The 26,588-nt window shown below is 48.2% G+C and overlaps 2 protein-coding genes across 2 annotated transcripts; both read left to right on the top strand.

The window, feature by feature from the left end:
- Positions 1-684: 684 nt before the first annotated feature.
- Positions 685-20,343, top strand: LOC116793574 (hydrocephalus-inducing protein homolog). Its single transcript, XM_032701520.1, is given in 6 exon segments — positions 685-732; positions 1,500-1,625; positions 3,208-3,327; positions 6,605-6,748; positions 12,903-13,053; positions 20,288-20,343. Coding segments are annotated over 6 exon segments (645 nt in total).
- A 316-nt stretch (positions 20,344-20,659) lies between these two features.
- On the top strand, positions 20,660-26,121 carry LOC116793573 (hydrocephalus-inducing protein homolog). The gene is made up of 5 exons (XM_032701518.1): positions 20,660-20,734; positions 20,895-20,955; positions 22,209-22,410; positions 24,689-24,872; positions 26,086-26,121. The coding sequence occupies exons 1-5, from the start codon at positions 20,660-20,662 to the stop codon at positions 26,119-26,121; spliced, it is 558 nt and encodes a 185-aa protein (XP_032557409.1).
- The last annotated feature ends 467 nt before the right edge of the window (positions 26,122-26,588 follow it).

The following is a 26,588-nucleotide window of genomic DNA, read 5'->3' as shown; positions in this document are numbered from 1 at the left end:
ATGTTGTCAGTGATTGAGGTTTTTTTGGTGCTTGTGACCCATTTTCTGGGGTTGTCTTCTCCTCTTGCCCTCTCTTGCACACCCACTTTGACAGTCAGAGAGAGGTGGTTTTCAGGCTGGTGATTAGAAGAGGAATGGCCCTGTTTACCCACAGCTCCTTGTAGGATAAGGATGCTGAAGAAGAATTGCCACTAGGATAAAGTCTGAAGTGGCCCTGCTCTCCCATATGTTGAATCTCTATTTGACCTAATTGCTCATGTTCCTTTAATAGTTTAATGCTTTTATTTCTGCTGTTACAACTTCTAATGCCTATAGGAAGCCTCGGATTTGAATGTTACTCAGTGAAAATTAGGGGCCCTCATTCTCCACGGAGAAATGCTCTTGGGCAGTGTGGTAATTTCATGCCTGGAAGGAGTCATATTTGTTGGATAATTTTTGTAACTTAACCAAATTAGCCTTGAGAAGCTACAGTTCTTAATCAGAGCCTTGAACTCTCTGCTCCATTAGCCAGAAACATCAGCTCCCTGCACAAAGGGTGGACACTTGGTTTGCAAAGCAGGAAAGTGCTCTGATTTTGTCAGTGCTCAGGGCAGCAGCATCCCTTGGGTTTGAGGTTGCTCATACTACTCTGAGCCCTCAGTAGGGACAGACACAAAGCCACATCATGTCTGCTGCTCTTGCAAAATGAAGCAGCCAAGTGATGTTTGCCTTCACCAAAAGAAGATTCTTTCGGTGAGAATTAGACTCCTGAGAAGACTCTGAAGAGTAATAAAGGACAGTTTGGGTATTAATAGGGATTTAGTTGATAATTCTAGTAAATGGGGTTCCAAAAGTCATGGAGGAGACTTGAGGGGAAGGTGAGAAATGCCAGCAGGCTCTGATGTGTCTTTGTCCCTTGTGCTGACTGGAACTCACTTGACTGGAGATGACCCAGTGCTGAGGCTCTGCCAAGGAGACCTCTCTGTGTTCGTCTGTGGAGGGGCCTGTAAGGCCAGACAGAGATAAAACAAGTGCTAATTAATGAGAGAACTAAAACTTGGACCCATTCCTCTGCACCTCAGCCTTGGCACAACGCTGCTTTCCTGCTTTCCTCAGACTCACCCAGCAGTGACATCTCCACACGCTGTGGGTCGTGAGCGTTGTGCAAGGATGGGGTTGGGGGAGTTCTGATAACCCCTCCCCACTCTCTGCAAAGGTCACTGGCTCAATCCACTGCAACTAAAGAGGAAACAAATGCCTGAAGAGCAGAAATCCCCGAATATGTCACATCAAATCACGGAGCAGCTAATGGGACAGAGCCACGTGGTTAGAGCATGTGCATTCTGCTCTATATCATTAATTTACTGATGTTAAATATTTCAGGAAGTAACTTCCAGGACTTCCAGGACTGTCCTAGTGGCTGTGATCACAAATTATTCATCAGTGGCACTTGAACAAGAAAAGCCTTTCTGAACAAGGGCATTTCTGAGGCTCTTGTTGGTTTTTTTTTTGCCTTTCAGCTGACTCCCTCTGCCTTCCAGAAGCAGATGTCTCTCACCACCAAGCAGAGGCTGGCCAGCACCTGGGAGATGAATCTGCCCTGGATTGTCCAGCTTCTAGACAGGAGTGAGACCTTCCATCACAAGGTAGCCTTTTCCTGCCCTTTTCCTTGCTGTTTGATGTGACATTTGAAGAGGGTGAGTGCTTGTGACAGGCTTGCCTTCAGCTTATCAAAGTACCTCAGTGTCCAGGGTCCTCTTGTCGTTTCAAACTGCTGGTGGTGGAGGAGTTCCTTCTGCTGGAGGAAAGGCAAAACATGTGAGATGTTGGAGTCCTGATCTGCCCTAAGCCAACACGAAAAACCTCTACTGGAGCTGGTGGGGTTTGCTGGAGCGTGGCTAAAGCTAAAGCACGATGCTGGGGCAGGACACAAGGGCACGAGCTTGCCATTTGCCATTCTCCTGCTGAAATAGCCACCTCTTGCTTTGGTATGGTCACCATCAAATGCTTGGGCTCACAGGATGGCAGTGCTGGCCTTTGAAGGCTGAGAGCCTGCTGGTAATTACTCCTGATTTAACAAAACCAATTGCATTAATGCTTTGGGTTGGAACCCTGACAGGGTGCTGGGTTTTGCAGGCTGCCAGATACACAGGGGACTCTCCCTGGGTAGAAGGGAGTGGATGTGCTTTGTCTGGTTCAGTGTTTACTTGGGAGGTGTGTTTAAAGCTGCTCTCCTTAGAGGACTGCTGAGTATAAAGCCCGGTCCCAATGGGTAGGTGACTGAGGTAGGCTGTTGAAACTGTCAGCAAGAGGTGGTTAAGGGTTGCCCTGGAGAGCACAGGAGGTTGGGAAAACCTCAGACAAGTGCACAAATAACTGAGAGTGTGCTGCAGCCACTCAGCTCAGCATGGCTGTGTCTTCCTTGGAGATGCAGGAGACTTGCCTGTGTGCTTTGAGTGGCAACAGTGCAGCTGGAGAGGGCAGACAAAGCAGGGAGGAGTTTTCTCAAAGCAATGTCTCTGCTCTGTGAGCATTTGCTGTTGTATCATTCCATATGTGTCTCTGCAATGGTATTAAATAAATCATCAGTAACAGATTACAAGAAAGCAGCCATTTAAAGCTCATGGAAAAACGAGATACCAACTCCAGTCTTACTCAAGTTGCCCAGCACTGCTGAGAAAAGAGCTGAACCTTATCACCATCCAGCATTCACCTCATTTGTCTCTTTCCTCACTGCTGGGTTACTTTCTTTTTGCCCTCACCTCCTCTGGTGCTGTTCTCTTCTTACTGGTGTCTAAGCTCTAGATAAAAAGAGATATTTGGAGTTGTGTGGGACTCAGTGTCTCTGTCTCAGAGTAAAGGTCATCCCAAAATTGTTTCCCATGGAGACTGATGTAAATTCTGGGGTTTCACTTGCTCCATTCGTGCTCAGGGCTCTGTGACCCCATTAGCAGAGGGCTCTGCTCGAGGTGAGCACTGCCTGGTGTTCTGGAGAAGGAAACCTGGAGAAATGCTTGCCAAAAGAGCTGCTCAGCTTGAGCCTGGTCAGTGTGGTGCAGCAGCTTTTGATCAGCTCAGAGCAGGGGCGGGTGAGCTGCTGTTTCCCCAGTGGGAGCTGGGCAGTACTCACTGACAGTCTGTATTTCACTGGGGGTCAGTGCAGGATCCTCATTCGTGAACCTTCCTCCCAGCAGCTGAACCTCTCCCTGCTCTCTCTTGCCTCTCCAGGTCTCAGCAGTTGACCCAGACCAGACCTTGTTTCATGTTTTCCCATCAGAGGTGGTATTTCAGAACTACGTCCCACACAAGGTCTGTGAAATGCCACTGGTTCTGAGGAACAGGGACATGGTGAGTGCTGGGATGTGGAGGTTTAACAGTGTGCTGGAAGAGGAGAGAGGTGCAATTCTTGGGGGGTAAGCAGAGCAAGTTATCTGCTGCAGCACATCCAGAATGAAATGTCTCAGCACCTCTGTTTGGCAAGATGATGGACATCTTCCCATGCTGGGTATCCTCTCTTGATTTTGGCTGTGTTGGTGGTATCTATCCCAAAGGAGCTTTTCTAGCCCCTTTCTTTCCTTTGAAAGCCCTGAATTGATGGGAACATTGAGGGCTGTACAGTTCTTACCTGCTCTCATGCTTTAACTCCAGGGTGCACCCTGTCCTGTGGATCCTTGGTCAGTCTTGGTTCCTGGCAGGAGTCTCTGCCTCTCTCAGCCTGTTTAGCTGCCTCTGTGCAGCTCACACTCAAAGCTCAGGGGTTGAGACTTTTCCACTTTATGCTGGAATTAGTTATAATTAGTGGCACTGGCACTGTAGGAAATGTGTTTTGAAACAGCCCTGGAATCAGACTGATTTAGCAGAAGCAGTGGGAGGCCTTTAGGTGCCACTTCAGGCACCTGCTAAGCTTAATTCAGCTCTGCTCAGGTTTTCCAAAGGCAGCGTAGTGCTCTGCTTTCCCTTTGGAGAACCACAGCACATCCAGAGCAATGTGCTCTTGAAGGTCTCGACCCTCACTTGAAAAAAAATTGTGATTGTTTTGCAGCTTCCCAAGAAAGTTGAGAAGGGGAAAAGTTGAAAAATGTCAGCAATTGTGTTCCACTGTAAAAAGGAAAACTGAGACCTTTTGAATTTCAGTCAGGGGAACGTTTTCTCAAAAGGTTCTTGTGCCAGGAGCAAGCTGGGGGGAAGCGACAGGACGGAGGAAAGGAGCAGAGTTCAACATTTTCTCCCAAAACACTTTCTTGCACATAAAAGTTTCTCTTGGTACATAACATTAAACATATTAGAAGTGGGAAAAGGCCAGGAAAACAACAGTGTAATTAAAGATGTTGTTCTGTAACGAGAAGTAAGATGTATGCATGGGAAAAAGGCAGGATGGGAAGATGGAGTTGTGCACAGGAGCAGGGGAATTAACACCCTCTCCAAATCTACCTGGTGGAGGGGAAAAGACAAGTGGACAAAACAAGCTGTTGGGGCATATTGGAGGTGGAGGAACAGTAAGAGAAGTCAAAATATGTCCTGAAATAACAGATTTTGACAGGGACATGGCTGCAAATGGGAGACCCTTTGGCAGGGAAGGATGCAGGTGTGGTCCCTCAGTTATTCCTGGAGAGCAGTACACCATTCCTGGCCTGGCATTTATCCTGGGAATATTGGAAAGGTGCAGCATGGGTGCCCATGCCCAAGGGATGCCATTGGTTGGGTCCACATTGATTCTGGGCACTTTTGCTGTAGGTTTCTCTCTTTGCTGATTCAAATGTGCCTCACTTTCTCTTTTCCTACTGCTCTTTTTCATTTCCACTGATTCTTTTGGCTTCAGCTGCTCCAGTATCTATGAAAGCTCTTCAAAATGTTTGTCTTTGCCAAGTACCAGCCCACAGACAAGCAGTGAATTTGCTCTGCTCGTGCTTCCTCAAGTGGAAAAGGACATTTGCATTAACATTTCTGCCCTTCCCAGTAAAAAATAAAGAACTTGTACAGCTGCATCTTGGGATTTGTATGCCCTGTAAAGGGCTGACAATTTTTTTTTCCCCAAAAGAATTAACTTTGAAGTTAGCAAGACCTCAACCATTGGACAGCACTGCTGTAAAAATAAGATCAGCTCTGAGGAAAACACTTGGCATATTTAAGTGCAGAAAGGCAGAGATGATAATCCCAAGAGAAGTTATTGTATTCTAATTCTGTTGGCTTTTGGTAATGTCCTGGAGAAAAGCTGTCTCCAAGGTTCTTCACCAGATTCCCAGATTCTTCTGAATCATACTGACTTTGTGTGGTAGCCTGAGGCTGTCTGCTCCATAAGAATCCAGCTAACAGCCAAGTGTATTCCAAGTGGAAGCTCTCTGGCTGTGCAAATTCGAAAGTTCTTCACCTGTGTGTTGCCAAATTGCTTTTCTGTCTTCTGGCTGCTTCTTGCCACCCTCAGAGATGCCCCGGGTGGCTTTTGCTGAAGTTCTTCGCTGGGTGTGTTCATCTCCCAAGGGTCCTGGTGACCGAAATGTTTCTCTGCAGTGTGAAATTGGCCCCTGGAACTCGCTGGAAGCAGAGGCTGTTTGGAGAGCCTTGGCCATGGGTTATCGGGCTCGGGTGGGTGGTGCACAATGAACCTCCTTTTTTTTTTTTTCCAGAGTCTCATGTGAGGTTGTTGTTTATCGGTGAAGCTGCCTGTCAGTCAGAACCGCCTGTTTTAGACTATGTGAGATATGAGGTTGATATCTGTGTGCCAGAAAATGCCTGCTTGCTGTCTCTGTGTACCCCAGAGGGCAGGAACTGGCAGCAGGGTGCCTGCAGGGTGAGGGGAGGAATGCCCAGCTGCCCTGCACTGGCAGCTGCCTGGCCACAATCACCAGGCAGCAAGAGCCCCTGGAGAGCCAAGATTGGCTTTTAATAATGAAACCACACTGTGAGTCAGTGCTGGCCATGTTTCTCCAGGCAGAAAACGCCTTTGAAGCCCATAATTGATAGGCACAGCCCGGGGTGTCGTCTGGCTCTCCATCACTTTGGCAAGTTGATTGCTCTCATCTTCTGCATCAGCCTTTCCTGGTGGTGTCTTGTGCTTCTTCCTTGCTTCTTTACAGCCCATTTAAATTCTCCATCTCCTTGTTTCCGGGGTTGTCACTTCGTCTCGCTGTGTTCCTCCTCTTGCTCATCAGGTTTGCTTTTACTCCCAGTAAGGCCATGGTGTCTGGGCTCCTCCTCTTGCTGGTCTGCCCACAGCAGACTGCCCCACTCAAACCCAGTCTGTTAGAAGGGAATTTCTTTCTTTCCCCAGGCTATTTTGCCTTCAGATAGCACATTCCCCTCTGGAACAGGGCTGCAGGGCTGTGTGCAGGCAGAACCAAGCAGGACTTTGGGCTTGTGGAATATGCAGATGACTTTGTGCAGGTGTTCTGTCTCCATACTGCTGGTGCCTGACCTGCTTGGCACTTCCCTCCCAGAAGGCACTGCCCTCCTGCCTCTGGCCAAGATGCTTCTCCCAGGCAGGTGGGATTCAAATCCACCCTTGTGTACCATGTGCTAAAAGTGCTTGGGAATTTGGTTAAGGAAGGATGTCACCAGGGCATGGTCAGGTCTCTTCTCCTGCCCTTGCCACAAGTGGCAAAATCATCATTCCACATCTTTCCTGCAGGTTCCTCAGCTGGTGAAGGTCACTATGCAGAGCCCACCTTATTTCAAGTTGGTTGGCCCCGGTGGTGTGTGCTGTGAGGTACCACTGTAAAGTCTTGTAAAGTCTTCTACTCTGCACATCCCCTTCAGCCCTGAGCAGAACAAGGTGAGTCTGGAGGAACATTATCTCTAAAGCCACTGTTTTTCTTGCCCTCTGGTTACAGCCCACCCCGTGGTGCTGCGAGGTTGGCTCCAGGCTGTGGGCAGGCAGCCTGCAGTAGGTCACACCTTGGCATGGGGTGCTGCCAGTCACTGCAGCCAGCCTTGATGGGCTGTGCTTTCCTTCCAGGCACTTCCTTGAGCATTCCCAAGGGAAGATGCACATGGAACAGTAGGGAAGTGACAGGGAGGGGTGTTGATAAGATGCTTAACCATCTCTAGGCTCAGTGGAAGGGGTTTAATAATTATAGAAAATACTAGAGGAACAGATAAATTCAGAGAGATTTTTCTCTTTCCCACTTCCTGCCTCACCCTGGGCTGAACCAAAGATGATGCTTTTCCACACCCTCTGTTCTGCAAGCTCTGCTGTCCCTGAGGACACTTGCCTGCCTGTGATCCAGCTGTGAGGCCAGGGGAGGGGACGTGCTGTGCTGGTGGCAGGGAGCCAGCCTGGCACGAGCACACAGCTCTAGATGCTCTCAGCCAGCAGGAGGTTGTTGAGCTGCAGGTGACTTGGACATCTGCCCCAAAGAGCTCGTGTAGGGCAGGTACAACCTGCAGGCAGGTGTTGCCCCAGAGCCTGTGGGTTGGGTCCTCCTGTGTGTCCCTGTGGTTGCTCTGCCAGCTGGCACCTGTTCCGTGCCAGACGTGCTGTGCTTTTGCTGGGAGGTTGGAACATCAGTGCTGAGGCCCTGGCAGGTCTGATCTCAGTGCTGGGATGTGAAGGGTTGATGCTCTTGTCTGGAGGCTTGTTAATACCCAAGGATTTAGGATATGGCGTGGAAGGGAGGAAACCTTGCTGGGAAACAAAGAGAGAGGCAGGCTGACTCTGCCCACCAGCATCCTGCTACCTCTTGGCACAGTTCTTTGCCTGACCTGTTTGGGGAGGCAAAGTGAGGAGGGAGCTCTGAGCCAGCTGATGTTTCTGCACCAGGCCAGAGGTGCAGAATCTCATTGGGCACAGCTGTTTTCTCATCTTTCCTTTGCTGCTTAGAGTTGGTTTAATGCTTTGTCCTATCCTCAAACAGCATGGATATAGAAACCCAAAGAGGAAATGCCCTGTGTTCCCAGCTCCCTGTCCTTAGGAGGGACTGAGGAATTATTTAACATCATTAAAATTTAGACTAAAAATTATGCTGGCCTAGGGCAGTTCTCTGTACTACCCAAGTGGCACAAGAGCTTAATGTCACTGAGATAGGCTTTGAAAAGCACACAGGTGTCTTTAAAACGGGATTTATTAGTACAAATTAGTGTTCATTTTTGGGGTGGAAGAGGTGAATTGATGCCCACGAAGGGCAAAGCGCTGCTCTTGAAATTTAGAGAGGCAGCAGAGCAACATGTGAATGTGGCCACAAACAGAAGGAGGGTGAGATAACCCGGGAGAGCACTGATGTCCCGAGCTCTGTCCCTTGCCTCGCCCTTGAACTGGTGAGGGTGTGGCCCAGGGAGCTCTGCCAGCGAGAGCTCCTCTGCTCAGCTTCAGCAACACCCCGGCAGTGTGTGCTGAGCGGGGCTCTGGGGGTCGTTCAGGGCATCAGGGGAGGGTTGTGCTGCTCAGCAAGGAGCACGGGGGGGGCTTTTACTGCAGAATCAGAATTCTGTACGAGTTGAACATTTTGTCTCGTGCTTGATGGAGCTGCGAGTCAGCGAAGTACCCGAGTGCTGTGGCTCAGCTAGAAATGCATCGATAGCACGGGCAGGAGGTGCAGAGCACCTTGAAAACCCCTTAGCAAGGAGGCAGGCACTGAGAATGGTTCTGAAAAGCCACCTGCGTTGGGCTTGCAGACACTGGCATGCAGAATATCTGTGTTTTAGTTATGGAAGGCCTAGGATGCTACTTTGAACCTCTACATCTCAGCTGCTCCGTGATCCACGGGGCACAGACCCCTGTGTCAGGGTTGTGGGCGTTGCAGTTGGTTTACATAATTCTCTTGCTTTAAACCTGTTTTTTCCCCGGGGTAAGCCTGACTTCAGTGAAGATGCTCCTGATTCGAGGCAGTAAAGTTGTGTCTGAGCCCTAAATAAAAGGGCCATGTGAGTTGTCAGTGGCTGAAATGCCACGTGCCACGTTGCCCTTTCTTGACAAACGAGCAGTTCCCCATCGTCCTGCAGTGGTCTGGGAATGTGCCGCACGGTCGGGCTGCCAGAAAGTAAATGAATAGCTGACGTGTCTCTTTGTTTATTGGCACTTGCATTATAAATATGAAATGCTAATGTTTCTGCTGGGCAACATTTCCAATTAGTTCCTCTTGCTGCCTCTGATTTACACGTTCCCCTTTTGTGGCTCCGGTTGCCCGGCGTGGGTCTCCTCGTGCCATCCCCGTGTTCCCGGGTGTCCTTGCATTGTGGTCTGACAGCCTCTGCCTAATTGGAAACCATTATGGAACTGACTGGCAAATACCCAAAAGACAAGAATATTTACATTTGAGTGTCCTTCAGGCTTATTAATAGATTATCTGAAAGGAAGAAGGAAGCAGGAAGCATATAAAATCAGCGCACAGCTTATTCTGTTCTGTCCTCTTGTTCTTTCCACTGTAGCAAGACAACATTTTCAGGCAATACAAGTTCAGTCTGTAAGGTTTGCAAAATTTATTCCTGATGGCTGAATTACTGCTCGCTGATTAATAGGAAAGATGACAGGACAATGAGTTACTGCATTACTGAAATTAACTCCTTTAAAATTCGGTTCCAGCCCTGTCAGATGTTTTGTAGCACACGGAAGTTACTTCAAACGGGCTTTTAAGATGACTCTTGAGGGGACGAAAGGGACGGAGGATGAAGGCAAATTGCCCTGCACAGAATGAACCTGAAGCACAGTGACTGATTTCAAAGACTCCTGTGGGTTGGTAGCTGAGGGGGCAGGAGCAGGGGGACCCCTTCTCCTGAGGAGCTCTCCTCAGGCACCAGTCTCTCCTCTCTTTTAATGGCCATTATTTTCCAGCCTCTATGATATCATGGTTTCAGCAGGGAGCTTTCCCTGCTTGACTTACCATGTTACCTCATGCTACAGGGATCTTTCCATTACAAGTTTTCTGCTGCAGGGAATTCAGTGAAGGATTTAGGATTGGTTATGCAGGATAACTGACATCCGAGTCTGGTGTACTGGGCAGGCATTAAGGTTGATGTCACTGTGACAGCAATTAATTCTGGCCTGAGTCTGCAAAGGGCCTGAAAGCAGTGCTGGGTTAATGGTTGGACTGGATGATCTTGAAGGTCTTATCCAACTGAAACAACTCTGTGATTCTGTGAAATAACACTTGAGACAAGCAGTTGGTTTAGTTTCAGTGGATACTAATTTGAATGCCAGAGGTGATATTTGGAAGGCCAGAGCTGGTAACTTACTGCTTATCAAAGAAGAATAAGAACAGAGGAACCATCCTACAGTCATCTGTATTTTCCTTGAAATTGAGAAATTGTCTGAAGACAAAAGTCGTATTTTCATGAAAATTTATAGCCTCGAGCTGCATCTAAATCGTCTTTAAAGCAGAGAAGTGATGCACCTTCTTGCTCATTTAGAAACCTGGTTTGAAACAGTCTGCTTACGACTTTCAGTTGCCAAGTAAGGCAAGATTTTAAACTGGTTTCAGCTGTACCCCTGGGTTTTGTAGCAGAGTTATTGCCCTCATAACACAGGGCAGTGCTGCAGAGGAGAATTTGCAACCCTCTTCTCCCAAGAGAGGGCAGTTCAGCTTTCTAAAGCTGAACGGGCCAAGGCTTCACAGCAGCATGGACAGCCAGCTTCTGCCTAGCACACCCCTTCTCCTTGGGTCTCCCCCTGTTTGTCCTGACACTGCATTCACTTTTGGTGCAAGTCCCTTTCCCCGAGCTGTGCAGGCAGTGCCAGTGCACCCACTGACAGTGGAGCTGGGAACAGCTGCCTTGGCTGGCTTTTGGAGGGATTTATTCCTTGGGCTCTTATTTACATTCCTCTTGATTCCCTCACTCCTTAGCAGTGGCAATGACTTGAAAATTTCCTTTTACTTCCCTGAAATACCTCCGGTTGCTGAAGTTTCTTTTCTTTTTATCCCCCTGCTGATCTGAACTCCTTGCATCCTCCTCTGTCTACCTGGCATCTGGAAGGGAGAGATAAGTGAATATAGCATGCCAAGGCTTAATAAGACACCCAGCTTTCAATTGGATTTACAATGCCTTTGTTACAGTAGTGTGGCCAAAATAACAACAACAACGAAAAAAAAAGAGGTAAATAGCATTCTTCATTTGCTAATGCATTTCTGAGGATCTGAGCAGGCTGGGACGTGAAGTGCCCAGATAATAGGTGCTTTAAATTCCCATGGGCTGCCCGTAGCTTTTATTTTAGAGGGCTTAGGCTGCAAGATTGAGTGCAAAATTGCTAATTCAGAAAGACTTGCTGAAGATGAAACGCTCTCCTGAAATGTGATCTTCGATTCCGTGGGTCGTTTGCCGCAGTTCCCTTCCTGGAATTTTACCTTTCAAACAGGAGGAAGCAAAAGCCCTTCTGCAATTTCCAGTGTGAATATTTGAGTTGCCTAGGGAAAAAAAAAAAAAAAAAAAAAGATCTTTCTTTACTCTTTCATCATCTTGGATGTGACAGCAGCTGTTAGGGTGACCTTAGGCCCCAGCTGAGCAGGTAATTGGCAGGCACTGGGTCTTTACTGTTGGGTTAAAGCAGTAGCTGTGTGTCTGTGCCTTGTCCAGCAGCCTTAGGATGCTTCCAGGCTTGGAGAGGATGGGTATGGAAGCAGGAGGTCCCAACCATGGAAGAATCTGAATCAGTTGTGGTTCAGGGAGTTTGCTGCTGTGTGCAATCCTCAAATCAGATTGTCTTGCTTGCTGCCTCGACAACGATAAAAATATCAAACGAGTTAAAGGCACCGAGGAAAAAAGATCAGGCCAGCAAGTGAGTGATAAGAGGCAGAGCTTTTATCAACTCATCGATACAGGAGCTGCTGGAGGCAATGGCTCCTGGCCCTGCTGCAGCAGCTTTACCTCTGATTCCAGCACAGCAAGGCCCTGCTGTACACCTGGAGATTGATCTGCTCAGCCCTGCAGTAAAATGGTTTTGGTGATTTGATTCACCTTCCTACTGCTAAATGCCAGGGAGCTGGAGGGGGGCTATCTGGCTCTTTCCTGAACAATGACTGGGAATAGCAGGGTTTAGTTTGCTCTGGTAGGATGGGATGTCTGAGGGTTTCCCATTTACAGATCCTGATCCCACCCTTGTCCAGGTCGGCACCCAGTCACTTCTAGAGACCTTGGAAGAGAAAGGTGATTAAGACATCAACCTCTTGCTGCAGAAAGGGAACAAAGTTATCTGCTGTGTCCTCTGAGGCGAGGGTGAGATGTAAAGGGAGATTATGATTCTACTACAGGAAGAACTCTTAAGTCTCTGGCAGAGCTGAAATAGGCTGCTGAGGGCAGGGGTGGAATTCTTAGTGATTTAAGTACTTGTTAGATATCTGACAAGAACAGTTTGGGGTTAGGGCTGAGTCAGTTCTGTGTGGGGAGATAAATCAGATGGTTTTTTAAGGGTGTGTGTCCCCAGCCTTGTCCCTATGATGTAATGGGAAGGGGGAGGGATACACACATACCCCACATTCACCTGCCATTGAAGCAGCTGCTGTGTCCACCTTGGTAAGTATTTCACCAAAGATGGGCTGTTGATTGTGCACATGGCAAAGTCCTTTTAAAAATGTATCTGAGCATCCCCTGCCAAGCTCCACCAGCATCACTGCACTGCTGGGGCTGGAGTTACTGCTGTGGCACAACTGGGCTCTCAGTGATGCCTTTAACAGCCTGCAGTGGTGGTCAAAGCAGCTTCTGCTATTGCTGCAACCCACTACCTGAAATTATTCTATTTTGGTGCTTTAGAATCGAAGTTTCAGATAATTTCGTCCCATTCTGCCAGTGAGCTGTGAAAGCAGGTGAATCAATAGGGTTATTTCTTCTTTGCAAGTTAGCAGCCCTGTCCAAGTCATCCTACTGGAATGAAAGGTCTTTGAGGTACAAAGTACTATTAATTATTGAATGCTACTGTCAGGGGCATAAAAAAACAGCAGTTTTCCTGCTGCCCTGGGGATGGCACTGAATGTCCTGTGCTGAGAATGCTTCTTTTGCTGCAGGATTATTTGCACCAGCTCCTCTGCATGACCAACAGGGGGAAGTTCATTGTGCCAATCCAGGCTGTTGTCTTGGACTTCCCTGCCCAGCTGGATTTCTCTGTCTGTCCAGTCAAGTACAGCACCCAGAAGACTCTGCTGGTTTGCAACCTTGGTAAGTGGGAACCCCATCACCAAACTGGCCCTCAGAGGCAAAGCAGCTCATCTTTCTTTGTGCCAAACACTTCCAGTGCTTGAAGCAGGATGAGCTTTCTCACAGTTTTCCTGCAGAGCGCTGGAACGTGTCAGTAGCTGGCTTTGCACCCTCCTGAGCCCCAAGCACCTTCTGAAATGGTTACCTACCCCTGTCAGCCAAACAGACCCACTCTCTGGGAGGCCACAAGCACGTGGCATTCCAGTGGTCCCCTCATCAGGTGCCCAACGTGAGCTGTGTTGTGAACAGCCTGTGCTGCTCCTGTTAGTCAAAGCTGATCTGATTTCTCTTGTCAGCTGACTGCATCACTCATCTCTTCTCTTTCATGATGAACCTTTGAAAGTCAGTTTAATTTCAAACAGATTATTTAAATCTTTCAATTGAAGCAGCATTTTATTCTAATTAAGTCACCCCTATGTTCGTTCAGATTTCTTTTTAAATACTCTAAAGTTCCTGTGTTTCTGCCTTTTTTTTTTTTAATTTACTTTGCTTTGTGTTAAATGTTCATCAGAATGTCATCATGAGCTTCCTTATAAGTTGAGCTCCTCTGATGCCTGTTGATCTACTCATCTGCCCATAGGTACATGCCCAGGTGTATAGGAAATATGAGAAATTTGGGGTATATGCAAAAAGCAATTGGGCTGATTTAGAAGATAAAATCACAGAATAACTTTTGTTGTGAGGGACCTCTGGAGATCATCTGTGTTTGTTGAGCAAACACACTGCTCAAAGCAAGACCAGTGTCTGGGGCTTGCTAAGGTGCCTTTGGGAGATCTGGACCTGTGAAAGTTTAGATGTCATACAGGAAAGCAAACATATAAAAGGATGTAGTTAAAAAGCAGAAGAAAACAAGCTATTAAAGAACCCTCCAAACCTCATCTTTTCTGCCTGTCGGGAGCAGCAGTGATTCATTGAAAGGGTAGATCTAATAGGATGGAAATTATCTTAAGGAAGAGCTCACAATTAATGGATAAAAGGCCAAAGTTTAGCCTGCCAACCCCATCTCTTGGCACTGGTTTTCGTTTGGCTATTACAGTGTGTCAGGGATGTCTCCTTCGCAGCTCTTCTTATCTGTGGGCTCAGGGAACAGCTCAGTGATGTTGGCTGAAATTCAGAGCAGCAGTTAAGTTTAACCATGGAGAGTTTGTGCCTTTGGGCCTTGGATAACCAGGTCTACGTGAGGGATAACGAGCTCCTGCTCCAGCAGTAACAGAGGTGGCTGCTGGGCGCAGCCTGGGGTGGGGATGATTTGCACTCACTTTCTTAGTCCTGAGAACTGAGTCCTGAACTTGGCTGGATCCTCTTCTTTTGATCGTTGGAAGATATCTTCTTTCTGAGGCAACCCCTAAAGTCACCTTCAGAAGTGTCATTCCCATCCAGCCATCCGTGGGCAGGAGTATGTAGGCAAGGTGCAGGAGCAGGAAGGGAATGGGGGATGGAAGGCAGGGCTGAAGTGTTGCCAGGCATTCCCTGTTTCTCTGTTCTGGCAAAATTTCTGGCAGAAGAATAGGAAAGACTATTCTGTGCCTTTCCTACCCCAGGCAGTGATCCCCCCCTGAGCCCCAGCAGAGCCCTGCAGCAGTCCTGGCATCCCCACTGGGGCAGATGCAGGGGCACGGAGAGCAATCCAGCTTTAGGGCTGGAGGGGCCTTGCCTTTCCTCCTCTCTCTCCGACCTCTCAGGACCAGCACAAAAACATTGCTGGCCCAAGGCTTCTCCATCAGCCAGCAGTGTTGTTCTCACTGGTGGTAATGGGCCCGGGTCAGGCCCCTAATTGCAGCAATAGCGCCTTAATGAGCAGGAACTGCAGCAATTCCATCGGCTGTCACCACTGACAGGAACAAAGTTCAGCTTGCTCACAGCTCCAGTTGTTCTCATTATTTTTGTGTGTGTTGCATTCTCTAACCATCATCAAACTCCCCAGAACATGTTTTTAAGGTGACAAATTGACCACCAGCAAAGAACTAAGACCAAGAACTTTTGTTTTCTCAGTGGGACTGTACAAGGGCACAAAGCCCAGCAGAGCTGGGGCAGAAGCTGTTTGAGCTGAGCTATCCCTGAGCATCAGAACACTGAGTTTTGTGTCTGCCAGCCAGGAGCTGTTTACCTGGCAACAAATCCTAATTGCTCCTGCTACATCCAAAGTGCACCAACACATTTTCATAAATATTTCCAACACATGGCACAGAGTTTGTCTGGTGGGCCAAGAAAACAGTTACCAGCCTGGATGACAACCCAGAGTCCCAGATTGCATCACTGGTGAATACACAGAAATGCACTGTTCAGCTCCCTTGATGTGCTCCTATTAATGGCATTTCATTTAGCTGGGGTTGAATCCTTCAGGCTGTAAATGAGATTCTCCTTTCAGGTCTTGTTTCCATGTCACTGTATTGTTGTAATCTGAATTTGAACTCATTTAGAGTTTTGATTGCTCCTTTTCTTCGAGCAGCTTTCATTGAAATGCTGATAAAATGTGCCCTTTCTTAGGCTAGAACAGGATGTTTTCAAGGTAAAAAAAACCCAAACAACCACACTGCAAATTAAACAATAATTACTCTTTGGTCTCCAAGACTTTTACTCTCCTTGTCTGATTCCTAGGCTGTAATCTCACAGGACAGGTATTGTCCTAACATTTGCATCTCTTAAGGTAAGGTTTACAGGTGGCAGGAAAAGAAAGATTCCTGAGGCAGTAAGTGTCAAGTTGTGCATGCAAAAAGCTCTTAACCCTCTCTGTGCTCTTCACAAACCATACTCTGATGGGATTGCTGGCAGTCGAACCCCTGAGCCTCCTTGCAGAGAACTGGATGCAGAGTTATGGGGGAGATGAAGTCATTTTGTCCCACAGAAACTTCTGAGGGCTGGATCTCCTCAGAAGTGAGCCAGGAGCAGTTTCTCATCCTGTGTGATCTGCTCTCTGCTGACTGTGGTTGGTTTGCTCCTTCCTTGCACAAGTGAGCTGAAGTGAAGTGGACTGCAAAAGGAATATCGTCCCCTAATCTCCCTCAAGAATCTTGATCTCTCTCTGTCTTGCAGCCCCTTCTCTGTCATTCCAGCTGTTGGGACTCTTGACACTGGTGGCACCGTACAACTGACAGTGGAATTTCCCCCTCTGCAGACCAGGGATTGTTCCACACCCCTGGTAGTGCACTGTGGCACAGGTGAGTGCTGGGCACTGCTCGATGCACTCTGCATCCTCCAAAGCAGAGCCCTTTCTAAGCAGAATAATGTTAAACTTGCTTTGCAAACTATTTCTGGAACCGTTTCTTTCAAAGCCTCCCTGTGTTTCAGTGCTTAGAAGTGAGCAGAGAAGGGGCCAAGGCTGAGTCTGTCCCTGTTCTGTGTGTGCTGTGCACATCCCTTGGGGGGGAACCTGAGAGTTGGCAGGCAGTGCTCGCAGGGAGCACAGGCAAAGGGGCTCCCCTGCATCATTTCCTCCCCATTGCTGCCTGCCAGGTGTAGGACAAAATGTGATCAGCCTCATGTTCCACAGCACGAGGCTGCAGCAAGGAGAAAGAAGTGCTGGGAGCTGATGTGGAGCTCTTCAGTGACCTGTGGAACAAGCAGCGAGTTTGATGGGATGTATTAGAGCCATTGGGGCTTGGTGAAGATGATGAGTAACTACAGAACTGGGTGTGCTTGACTGGCAGCAGGGGAAGCAGGCTGTGTGTCTTGGCCATGCTGGTAAGCTGTAGTAGAGGCTACATGGCACTGCAAGTGGGCCAGAGGGATTTGCCAGCTGTGTTAGTGGCTGCTCAGAGCAGCACAGGGCTGCTCAGCCGCACATAAACGTGTCGTGATGCTGAATCTCTTTCTCTGGGTAAAACTGATGCTGGGTTTGGCTAAATCAGCTTCCTGCAGTGTCTGAGACCACGCAAGGGCTTGGCAGTGTGTTAGTGGTCACTGTGCACGTGCAGGGAACTCCTCAAACCCCAGCCCTGGTGGATTATTGCTGGTTGAGGCTGAACAAGGAGCACGGGTGTGACAGCACCTGTCAACATCTCAGCTGCCCACAAGGGTAAAGCATCTGAGGAACCACTGCCTTGCTCTGATACTCATCTGTGCCTTTGCCTAGACTTTGCAGAAAACAACCACCTTTGCACAGCTCTGTTCTCTCTCCTTAAGAACCCCCTTTCTACCAAGGGTTGTCAACTGTCTGGCAAGGCTGGCACTTCAATCACTGGCTTGCAGGAACTTGTTTGAAAAATGAAATGAAAATCCTATTGATTTAGTCTTTAGATCAAGCATTTTCCTTTCTTTCCTTTTTTTCCCTCTGTTTTTTTTTTCTCCTTTGCAAATCCCCAGATGGATGTGGATAGGCAGCAGGGTTTAACTGAGGTTTAGCTCTTGTCGTGTTGCATTTTTACATTCCCGAGATCACTCAAACAAGTTCCTGAGTGCTTTCCATTTATATTGACTTCAACCAGAATGGAGGACACTCAATACTTGCCTGGGCAACTCACTGCTGCGTTAGGTATTTATCTGAGTCATCCCTGTGCTGTGCAGGATACCAGAGTGGGAATCCCAAAACCATTTTCAGGTTGAAATCAGCCTCGTGTGAGTGTTTGCAGGGGCTTTGCTGCTGCTGTGAGCAGTGATAAGTTACTATTGGGCTAAATTCATGCCAGCACACCCTGAGCTCCTGATGGCCACTGCTGTGTGCCACTGCTATTCGAGCCTGGAGTTGTCCATCTTCATGCAACTCTCCATTCCTTCAACCCCAGACAGATTGGTAGGAGCTTCTTACAGGTGCTCAGAGGAGGGGGAACTTTCTCCTTCCCAAGCAGCAGCTTCTTCTGACTCCAGGGCTTCACTGTGGTGCACCCAGTGATGTAATTTTTCCTGTCTGTGTTGGGTGCTGGCAGATAGCTAGAAACTTATTTTACTGTGTGAGTTTTAAAAGATCTTGTTTACTGTGTTACCTTAAGGTGTAAGCCAGACTGATGCTGCAGTTATTAACAAAGCTCTAGCTTTGCCTTGGACTATCAGGCATTTAAAAACTTTGCAAAGGGATTTTTCTTTCTGCTGGTTGCAGGTGGCTGAGGCTCCTTCTGCTTCTCCTTTCCTTGTGAGAATTCCCAGCAGTATGGCTGGTTCCTGTTGAACTTTCATGTCCTTCTACTCTCGCTTCAAAGTGAGTTGAGGGAGGCAGATATTGTAGGCAAAGAAAAGGTATAAGTAGGAGTTTGTGCAATTATATGTTGATTTTTGTGTCTTAATAGTAGCAGCGCTGCCACAGAGGCAGGATTGGTACCTAATGCTTTATCCAGCTGATTGGTTATAGGCTTTTATAGTTCCAATTAATTAGATTGATGGGTGAGTCTAATTGGTCTCCAAAGTGCTCATTTCTGTCAAAACAGCTAATAGGTAACAACTGCTTCCTGCCTCTGTCCCCTTTGTCTAGAACTGCTTGTAATAATGATTTTTATACTGTTTTAGATAAGGTCATTCTGCTGCTTGCAAACAGATTATGGCCTTTGCCCCCTCACCAGGGCTCTGTGTTTCAAGACAGATGGTCTGTCATTTTGAGGGTAGATGAAGGGGAATAAAGTTTGTGCTTTGTTTGCTCAGTTGTTTTTTTTTGTTTTTTTTTTTTTTTTTTCTTTTTTTTCACAGCTTTATAGCTCCACAACTCCATAACATCCCTCCTGGCAAACCCCCTGCTAAAGCAACCTGCAGAGTCAACTCCACAGGCTGGGGGGTGTGGACTAGGAGGGTTGTTTGGAAGTTAAAACTCTTCTTTGGGCTGTTTTGTTCATCCCCAGGTCTCACAGAGGCAGGCTTCCTGTCAGCCCACACAGCCCGTTTTTAGCACATGAAGGATTTCTGGAAGAATGTGGTTTCCATCTCTTTGCAGGTCATCCTTGACCACAGCTTGTCTACTCCATCATCCCTGGAGATCACCAATGTGTTCCTAAGTGTCATTACCTCTGGATGTGTTTCAGGGCAGAACCGCCCATTCATTAGCTTCTTTTCCTCGTGGATCAATCAGCATCTCCTGAGAGGCAGCAGAGCAGCTTGAAGGGTGATTGATTTATTAAGTGGTGTATTGAGTCTGTCTTTGCCAGACCATTAGAATGAAAGTTCCTGCAGTGTTTTCCCCACGGGCCAAAAGCAATGTTTCAGCCAGGCAGGTACCCCAGTGTATCATTACTGTAGCAGCAATGAAGATTAAAAGTGGCCCGTGGCACCCTGGCCATGGGGCAGAGCTGCCTTTCATCATCTGACAGTCTCCATGGCCTTTCCAGCACATTCTGCAAGGCTCCTTCACAAAAGGCCCCGTGCTGGCTCCCAGATATTCCTGTGCCAGAGTCTTTCATTCTGTTGCAAGGCAAACAGATCTTCCTCAGCACAGTGCAGAGGAGATAATGTATTTGGATGCACAACAAGGAGTATGATTGAAAACTAATTGACTTTTAGCATGCCAGAGAGCTGTCTGAAGAGCCACAACCAGTCCTGTAGCCCACTGCTGGCTGTCCATGGCTTTCCATCTCCCATTTCTTCCCCATCTGTTGTCTGGTGGTTCCTTGCAGTGCCTCCAGGGTAGAGACCTTCCTCTTGCAATGTGCTGCCTGGGCTCAGCAGGTGCTTTGCTGGGGACTTCTGACCATTAACAGCAATAACTGCAGCAATGGTGATGATGAGGATGCTCTGAGGTTTGTTGTAGCCTGGGAATGATTCAGCTGTGCTCATAAAAGAGATGAGAGCAAGTCTGAGCAAATGTGATTGGACTTGCTTTCCATAATAGCCAAAAAATTCTAAACTTGACTGTCGTGCTCTCCTAAAAGATTTAAAATCCAAATTCAGCAAAGAAGGATTGACAGGGATAGAGGAAGAATATGTCTCAGTGAAGACAAAATGCAGCAGGGGCTGTTTTATTTTTATTCAGTCTAATCAGTCTGGCTACCAGTTTCCCAATATTTAGAGCAGTAATTGATGAAGGAAAGTACTAGCTGTTGAACCCTAGGAAAGCATTCTTCATAAACCCTGACATTTGTTTTGACATCTAGTTCAAGGGTTTGCTCATCCATTCATTGAGATATATGTTCAGGCTAAACAACATTTGTCTTTCTATTTAAGAACAATTTGTGCTGCTCTGAGCAGTATTCCCTCTAGCACCAGGCTGATCATGTAGTATTAGAAGAATTCAGAGAAATGTTATAGCTCTTCTGTAAATTCTCTCTCATTCTTTTTACAGGCCCCACTGAGGATGACCCAGTGCTTGATTTCTTACTTTTGGGCAGTGAAAAGTGATCGTGATAAGATACCTGTGTCCATAGTCATGCAGCTGGATGCTGGGATAAAACACAGTGGTGGTTTCTGCTGTGTCAGAGCATTATTTAGGAGGGCACAACCCAAACACATCTGCTCTAGGGCTTTATTGAAAGTCTGGCTTTGAATTTTAAGTCCAAGCATTGCTTTGCTCTGGTCGTAGAGAGAGCTGTGTCCTGCCATCTGTAGGAAATACATCCACAGGATGGAAGGATGAGAGAATTGACAGCCTGTAATAAGACCGTGTTGTGTAAATAATGACAGGGCAGATCCATCTAGATTCAGTAAATGTGCTTTCATGGCAGCAGAGCATCCCAAACTGCACACCGTGGACATTGCGCTGTCAAGTGAAATGCCTCGTGCTGCAGCGCTGGTACAGTACTGCAGATTTATTTTTTAAACATATGTATTAAACAACCAAGAGCCTTAAACGAAATGTCACATCTCATTTGGCACCCAAGACGTGAAGTCTGCAGCTGCCCTCAGCCAACCCCAGCAGCTCCACTCTCTGTGTGGGTTCCTCTGCCCGGCAGAAGGATCTGAGCGGCTTCCCCCCGGCTCGCCGGCACCCCAGCCTGCCCTTCTGCACCGGCTGTTTGGGGGGGTACACGTTCAGCACGTGCCAGCTGCTTCCCTGTGTGGTATGAGGTGCTCTGGCAAAGCCTCCATCCTGCAGCAGAGCCCTCAGCACCTGCAGCAGCAGTGCCGGGGTGGCTGCAGCCCCGGCTCCTCTCCGGGAGTGCCGCAGCCGGGGATGTTTAGCAAAGCGTGAGAGACAGGCAGAGCATCTGCTTCCTCCCTCCCGGGCTCTGGAGTCGGCGTTTTCCCCTGCTGGAGGCTTTATTCTCATCTTTCTTTAATAGCTTCTGATGGTTTTATCTTCCAAGCGTTGGTCCAGTTGCTCCCTGGATTTATAGCTGCGAGCCTCTACAGCCTGCCCTGGCAGTGTGTTCCAAAGGACGGGATATTCCCTGCAAAAGTGCTACCACTTCTGTTATTTCTGACTAATAACATTTTCAGGCCCTCAGGTTCCTGTTTGATGACAAATCGTGACAAATTTTTTCCATATTCCCATTTCCCGTGCCATTCATGCTTTTGCAAACCTCTCCCATCCATCTCCCATTCAGTTTCCAGGTTGAGGAATCCCATTCAGTTTTTGAATAGAAGCTGCTCCATACTTTTAATCTTTCTTTCCGCCCTTCTTGAATTTCAAGTGTTTCAGCTTGGTTTGTGAGATCAGAACAATCCCAAAGATTTCAAGACTGATGTGGCCGTGGGAGTTGATGATAATTTTCATGGTGTTCATTCTCTAGTGGTTTGTCATATTGAATGCTGTCGTGTTTCCTTGCCTGTGTCCCTTTCTGCCGTGGGCCATCACTTCACTTACTCTTCTGGACCTCTCTTTTCTGCCCACATGCCCCCAGGCATTGTTGCTTGTCAGCTACAAGGGTTCAGGAGAGACAGGAGCTCCTGGAATGCCTGCAGGAGACGCTGGGCAAGCCATGACTGAATGGGGCTCCTCAGAGTCACCTGAATGACTCTGATGCAGAATTCCCTGTGACCTGAGTGGGTCACCCCACCAGATCTGACTAATCTCACTCTAAATACTGTCACCTTGGGGACAGATCTCCACAAACACACCAGAAATAAGGTGCTTGAGGTGGTGTCCAGGATATCCCCACGCTGTACACACACAGCAGCTGGGATGTGATAAATGTTCTGATCCCTGGAACTGCTCATACAGCCAAAAGCTGTGACCTTTTCTTCTGTCACCTGTGGTTTCCTCTGTTCCTTGTGCTTCCAAAAGTGAGTGAGCTGAGCAAAGATTCCCCTTTGCTTTGTTCCAGGTGAAGATACCCACACAAGCCTTCATGGATCAGCTGTGAATGTCCACATCAGACTGGACAGGAATTCTGTGACAGTTGAGAAGACTTACATCACACTGTCAAACCACAGCACCGTGACGATCCTCAACCACAGTCATGTCACAGCCCGCTTCCAGTGGAAGGCTTTTGCTACTCAGGAAGAGGAGGATCAGCTGAAGCAGAGGTGGGTTTGAGAGATGCATTTCAGGGAGGTACACTGCCCAAGGGTATAACCAACACATGGCCTCAGGGAGGTGTTGGTGCTTTTGCATGGTTTAGGACAATTAAACCATCCCTGGCATCAGGGTGTGTGTCTCTGGGCTTCAGGGTAATGGAACTCAGCACTTTCCATTCCAGCTCCAGTTGAGGATGATGTTTTAGGGAGGGGACTGCACTGAGCAGTAGGACTTAACATAGCTCAGGTAGCACAGCTGTTCTTGTAGTCACTGCAGTTTCCTCTGCTCCAGCTCTGATGAGATGGCAGGTTCCTTTCCAGTGCTGTGCAGGGTAGGGGGTTTTGTTGGCCCAGAGAGTTGAGGCCATCGTGCTGCAGGGCGTTGAATTGCCCTGCACTGCCCCAGTCTCCAGCACAATGAGGTATTTCCACCCTTCCTTACAGGCTGGGGAGTTTGGAGGTGGAGGGTTCTGCAGGGAAGGTAGGGCAGCACAGGCCTTGGAAGTGCATTTGGGCTTCAGCAACCTGTGTCTTCAGGGTGGTGAGAGGTGGGGCTGGTTCTTCAAAGGGTACCTTTGGGGCAACTTTGAAATTCCCATTTCAGGCAGTAAAGAAGCACTTACAGCCCAGGGGGATGGATTGAAAATGACACTGGAAAGCTTGGGTGATTCAGGGAGTCCTTGTGTGACTTTTCAGATTTGGATGGATGTGGGTATATAGGAGTTAGTCTGAACCCAGAGCTGATCAGGAAACTGCCTCAAACTGCAGCACTTTTTAAGGGCTTCTGAGCAAATAAAGTTCAACGTAATTAGGTCAGAAATGCCTTGCAGGCCAAAACTAGTTTTCCACTGTTCTCTATTTAATTACACAGTGTCTGACTTCTATGCAAGCTCAGTGTGTTAAAAGAAAATCTCATGACCTTCTCTGGGTACTTCTCTGGACCATTCCTTTCCCATTTCTTCCCACCTGCCTGTCTCAGCCTGGATCCTGAGTGATCCTCTTTCCCCTCATAAGCAACCAGGTTTCCCCACAGTTAACTTTTTTTCCCATTACATTTGCTTTCATGTCAGTTTGTGTCCTTGACTTTGACCAGGAGGTTTTGTTCTTCCTTACTTGCAATCTTAGGGGTGGTCGTAGCTCCAAGGCTGCTGTCCTGCTGTCAGAGAAGCTTTTGAGATCTCAGAGCAGAGAGGACTTTTTCATGAGAGGGGGCAGTGCAGGACCCTGCTCTGGGATGGGTTTCAAGGCCTATCCAGGATTGGCTCTGTCTCCCTCCTGCAGGACTTTCTGGGATGCCACGGTGGAATTATTGTCTGTTGATGGAGGTTGAGTGGAGGGTTGCCCATCCCAGTGGCTGGAAGCCTTCCCATGCCCAGCACTGCAGGTCAGCCACGGAGAAACATTTCCAATTGTGCTCCACAGGGAACCAGCCAAAGAGAGTATTTTTGGTGCTGGTGACAGCGTCTGCCCGAGGCTCTGTCTGTGTGCAGCTGGTAATGTCCACGACTGTATCTCCTTTCTAATTGTGTTTGAAGTTGGCTGGGTGATGATCTCTGACCTGGTTCTTCTGTGCTGCCTCGATTTGCTCCATATGGAGGTTCCACTTGTCCCCCTGGTTGTCACCTGCTGGTTCTTCTTGGCAGGGGACTGGAGCGTGAAGGGGGCACAGTGACCTGCCAGCTAGAAAGCAACTACTCTGTAGCAGTGCTCCCTTCTCATCTTTTGGGCTTCTTTCTTGTGATCTTTAAACACCAGAATGATTTCTGCTGCAGCTACCAAGTAAGGGAGAGCTCTGGGATGCTCTGGTGGAAGGCAGGGTAGGGAACAGGGCAGCTGGAGTTTGCTTATCCCTGCAGGTCCAAAAGGGAAGAAGCAAAGAGTGATCCTGGTAACCTGCAGCTGAAACCCAGCTTCTTCCCTTCCCAGGGAAGCCCCACAGTGGGTGCTCCTTGATCTTTGTCTACGTCCCCCAGCAGCTCTGTGGTAGGAAAAGCCAGCTGAGGTGGATACCCCCTCAGTGGCTTTGAGCCTCAAGGTTCTCTGAAGGGTTTTGCTGGCTTTCAAAACCTCTCCTGAGCTTGTAAGTGTGGAGTAAAACCACCTACTGTGCCAACAAACAACAAGGGATCCTCTGATCCATCTGGAACTCAGTGGCTCGGGGTCAGCCCCTGGCTGAGGAGCTGCTGCTGCTCCTCCCCAAGTGCTTTGCTGCTGCACTTACACTTATCCCTGCAAATATGTGGCCTGTTAAATGATCTGCTGGGTTTGTCTCTCCCCGTGGCTGCAGGTTCTGCCACAGGCTGTGGCAGGAGGAAAATGCCCAGGCAGATAATTTTCTGGAGTGGAGCAGAGCGGACACCACTCGTGGAGAACGCCTTTCCCTGCTCTCCCACATCTACCAGAACGAGAGGGCAAAGGTGCAAGGAGATCCCATGCTGTTCTTTGATGACATTTTCACTATTAAACCGGTGGTAAGTGATGTCTGAGATAGCTGATAGCTGAGAACCTCCCTTCCTCTTCCTTCTCCTCCTCCTCCCCTCTCTGAGGTCACTTGGCAGATTCCCACCTCAGCTTGCTTGATGTGCTGAGAGGGAAGACATTGGCTTTCTTGTGAGGCTGGAGAGCTTGTTGCACAAAGCATTTCTGCCCTGCAGAGAGTTTCCCCAGGCTCCTGTTTCATTACAGCAGGGCTGTGTCTCCACAACTAGCTTAACCTGCTCCTGAGCTCCTGAAGTGCACTGAGGTGAGCTCCAGAAGTCTGGCTGCCCACACTACAGAGTCCTGGTACTCCATGTAATGATGGACAGACATAAAGCATGGCCTGACCTGAAGTTTTGAGTGGAAACCTTTCTTAAATGGCTGTTTCAATGTTACACAGTTTGCTCTAGGACTGAATATAAGTGGGCTGTTACAGGGGTCTCTCCCCTCCTGTTTTGTCCAGCATTATCAATCTTTTGATTTCCGTTGTTTATGGAACAGTTGGTTTCACATTTGGAATTTTGCTCCTGTCTGTCGCCCCCCTGCTCTTTACACTAAATGGTGTCTTTACACTAAATGATAATATTTTCTCTTCTTTATCAAATATAGAATCTAAAAATCCACTGACTTCTACAACCTTCTCTGTGGTGATGGCCCTGTAACTTTTAGCTTGGTCAGACCCCTCCTTGCACTGCCATGTACATCTGCTGGAGAGGCCCCCAAAAAGCTGGGACCCCTCTGCCTCTGACCTTCTGGCCAACAGTGACTGCTCTCTTCCTGCCCTCACCCATCACCCAGGATGGAATGGCTGGGAGCACCCTACAGAAATAATCCAAGCCTTCTGACAAGTGACTGGAGGAAATGGTATCTTCCAGAAGTTAGGAAGATGGTGGATGGATAGTAGTCTTGGAAAGGCTTTCTGGGCAGGGTGGCTTTGCAGGGCTTGTGCAGAAGCTTTGCTGTGTAAGTGGGGCAATAGCTGCCAGTATTTTCAGGTGTCGCTGTCTTTAGAAGCTCCAGCAGGTCACTGTAGTCTCTGTAGGGTTAACTCACTGGTGAAAATCCTAACGAAAAGAGGAGGCAGGGATTTTTGGAATCACCATGTGACCATGAACATTTTGAGCATCCATCCAAGCCTGTGGGAAACAAACTGTTATGCAACTCTGACTTGCCGAGCACATCTCGAATTGTGTTTTATTTTTGCAGATACACATGACGGGTCAGCAGAAGCAGCTGTGCTAGAAGCCCAGGTGGCTACCAAAGGAGAAAGTCCTTGCTTTTTGCTGCATCCTCCCCACCTCAGCTTAGCTGTAAGTCACACTGCAGACACGTGGGAGCTGACTCCTTGGAAATGGAAACCAGAGGAAGGGGAGGACAAGGATTTGTTACCATTGCGCTGCCCTTGACGAGTCATCAGTGCCCTGTCATTGCCTGGTCATGACTCCCCAGTGTCATGAGTTAACTCTGAGCTGATGGAGGTGGGTCTTCAGGATGGCAAAGTTATGGATCTGCTGCTGGTGTTGGTCCCGGGGTTGGGCCAGGAGGTGAAGGCGTTGTTTGTTCCTGCAGATCTCCACCTCAGCTGGGGAAACTGGTGCCCATCCAAAGGAGAGGTTACTGCCGAGCACTTCAGTGTTTGGCAGAAGGCACCATGTCCAGTGGGAGCTCTGGTCCATCCCTCAGCTTGTGGTGGGTTCAGTTATTTATGG

The sequence above is a fragment of the Chiroxiphia lanceolata genome, chromosome 13, assembly GCF_009829145.1.
Source record: "Chiroxiphia lanceolata isolate bChiLan1 chromosome 13, bChiLan1.pri, whole genome shotgun sequence".
NCBI classification, from domain to species: Eukaryota; Metazoa; Chordata; class Aves; order Passeriformes; family Pipridae; genus Chiroxiphia; species Chiroxiphia lanceolata.
This window is presented reverse-complemented; position numbering and strand designations above follow the sequence as displayed.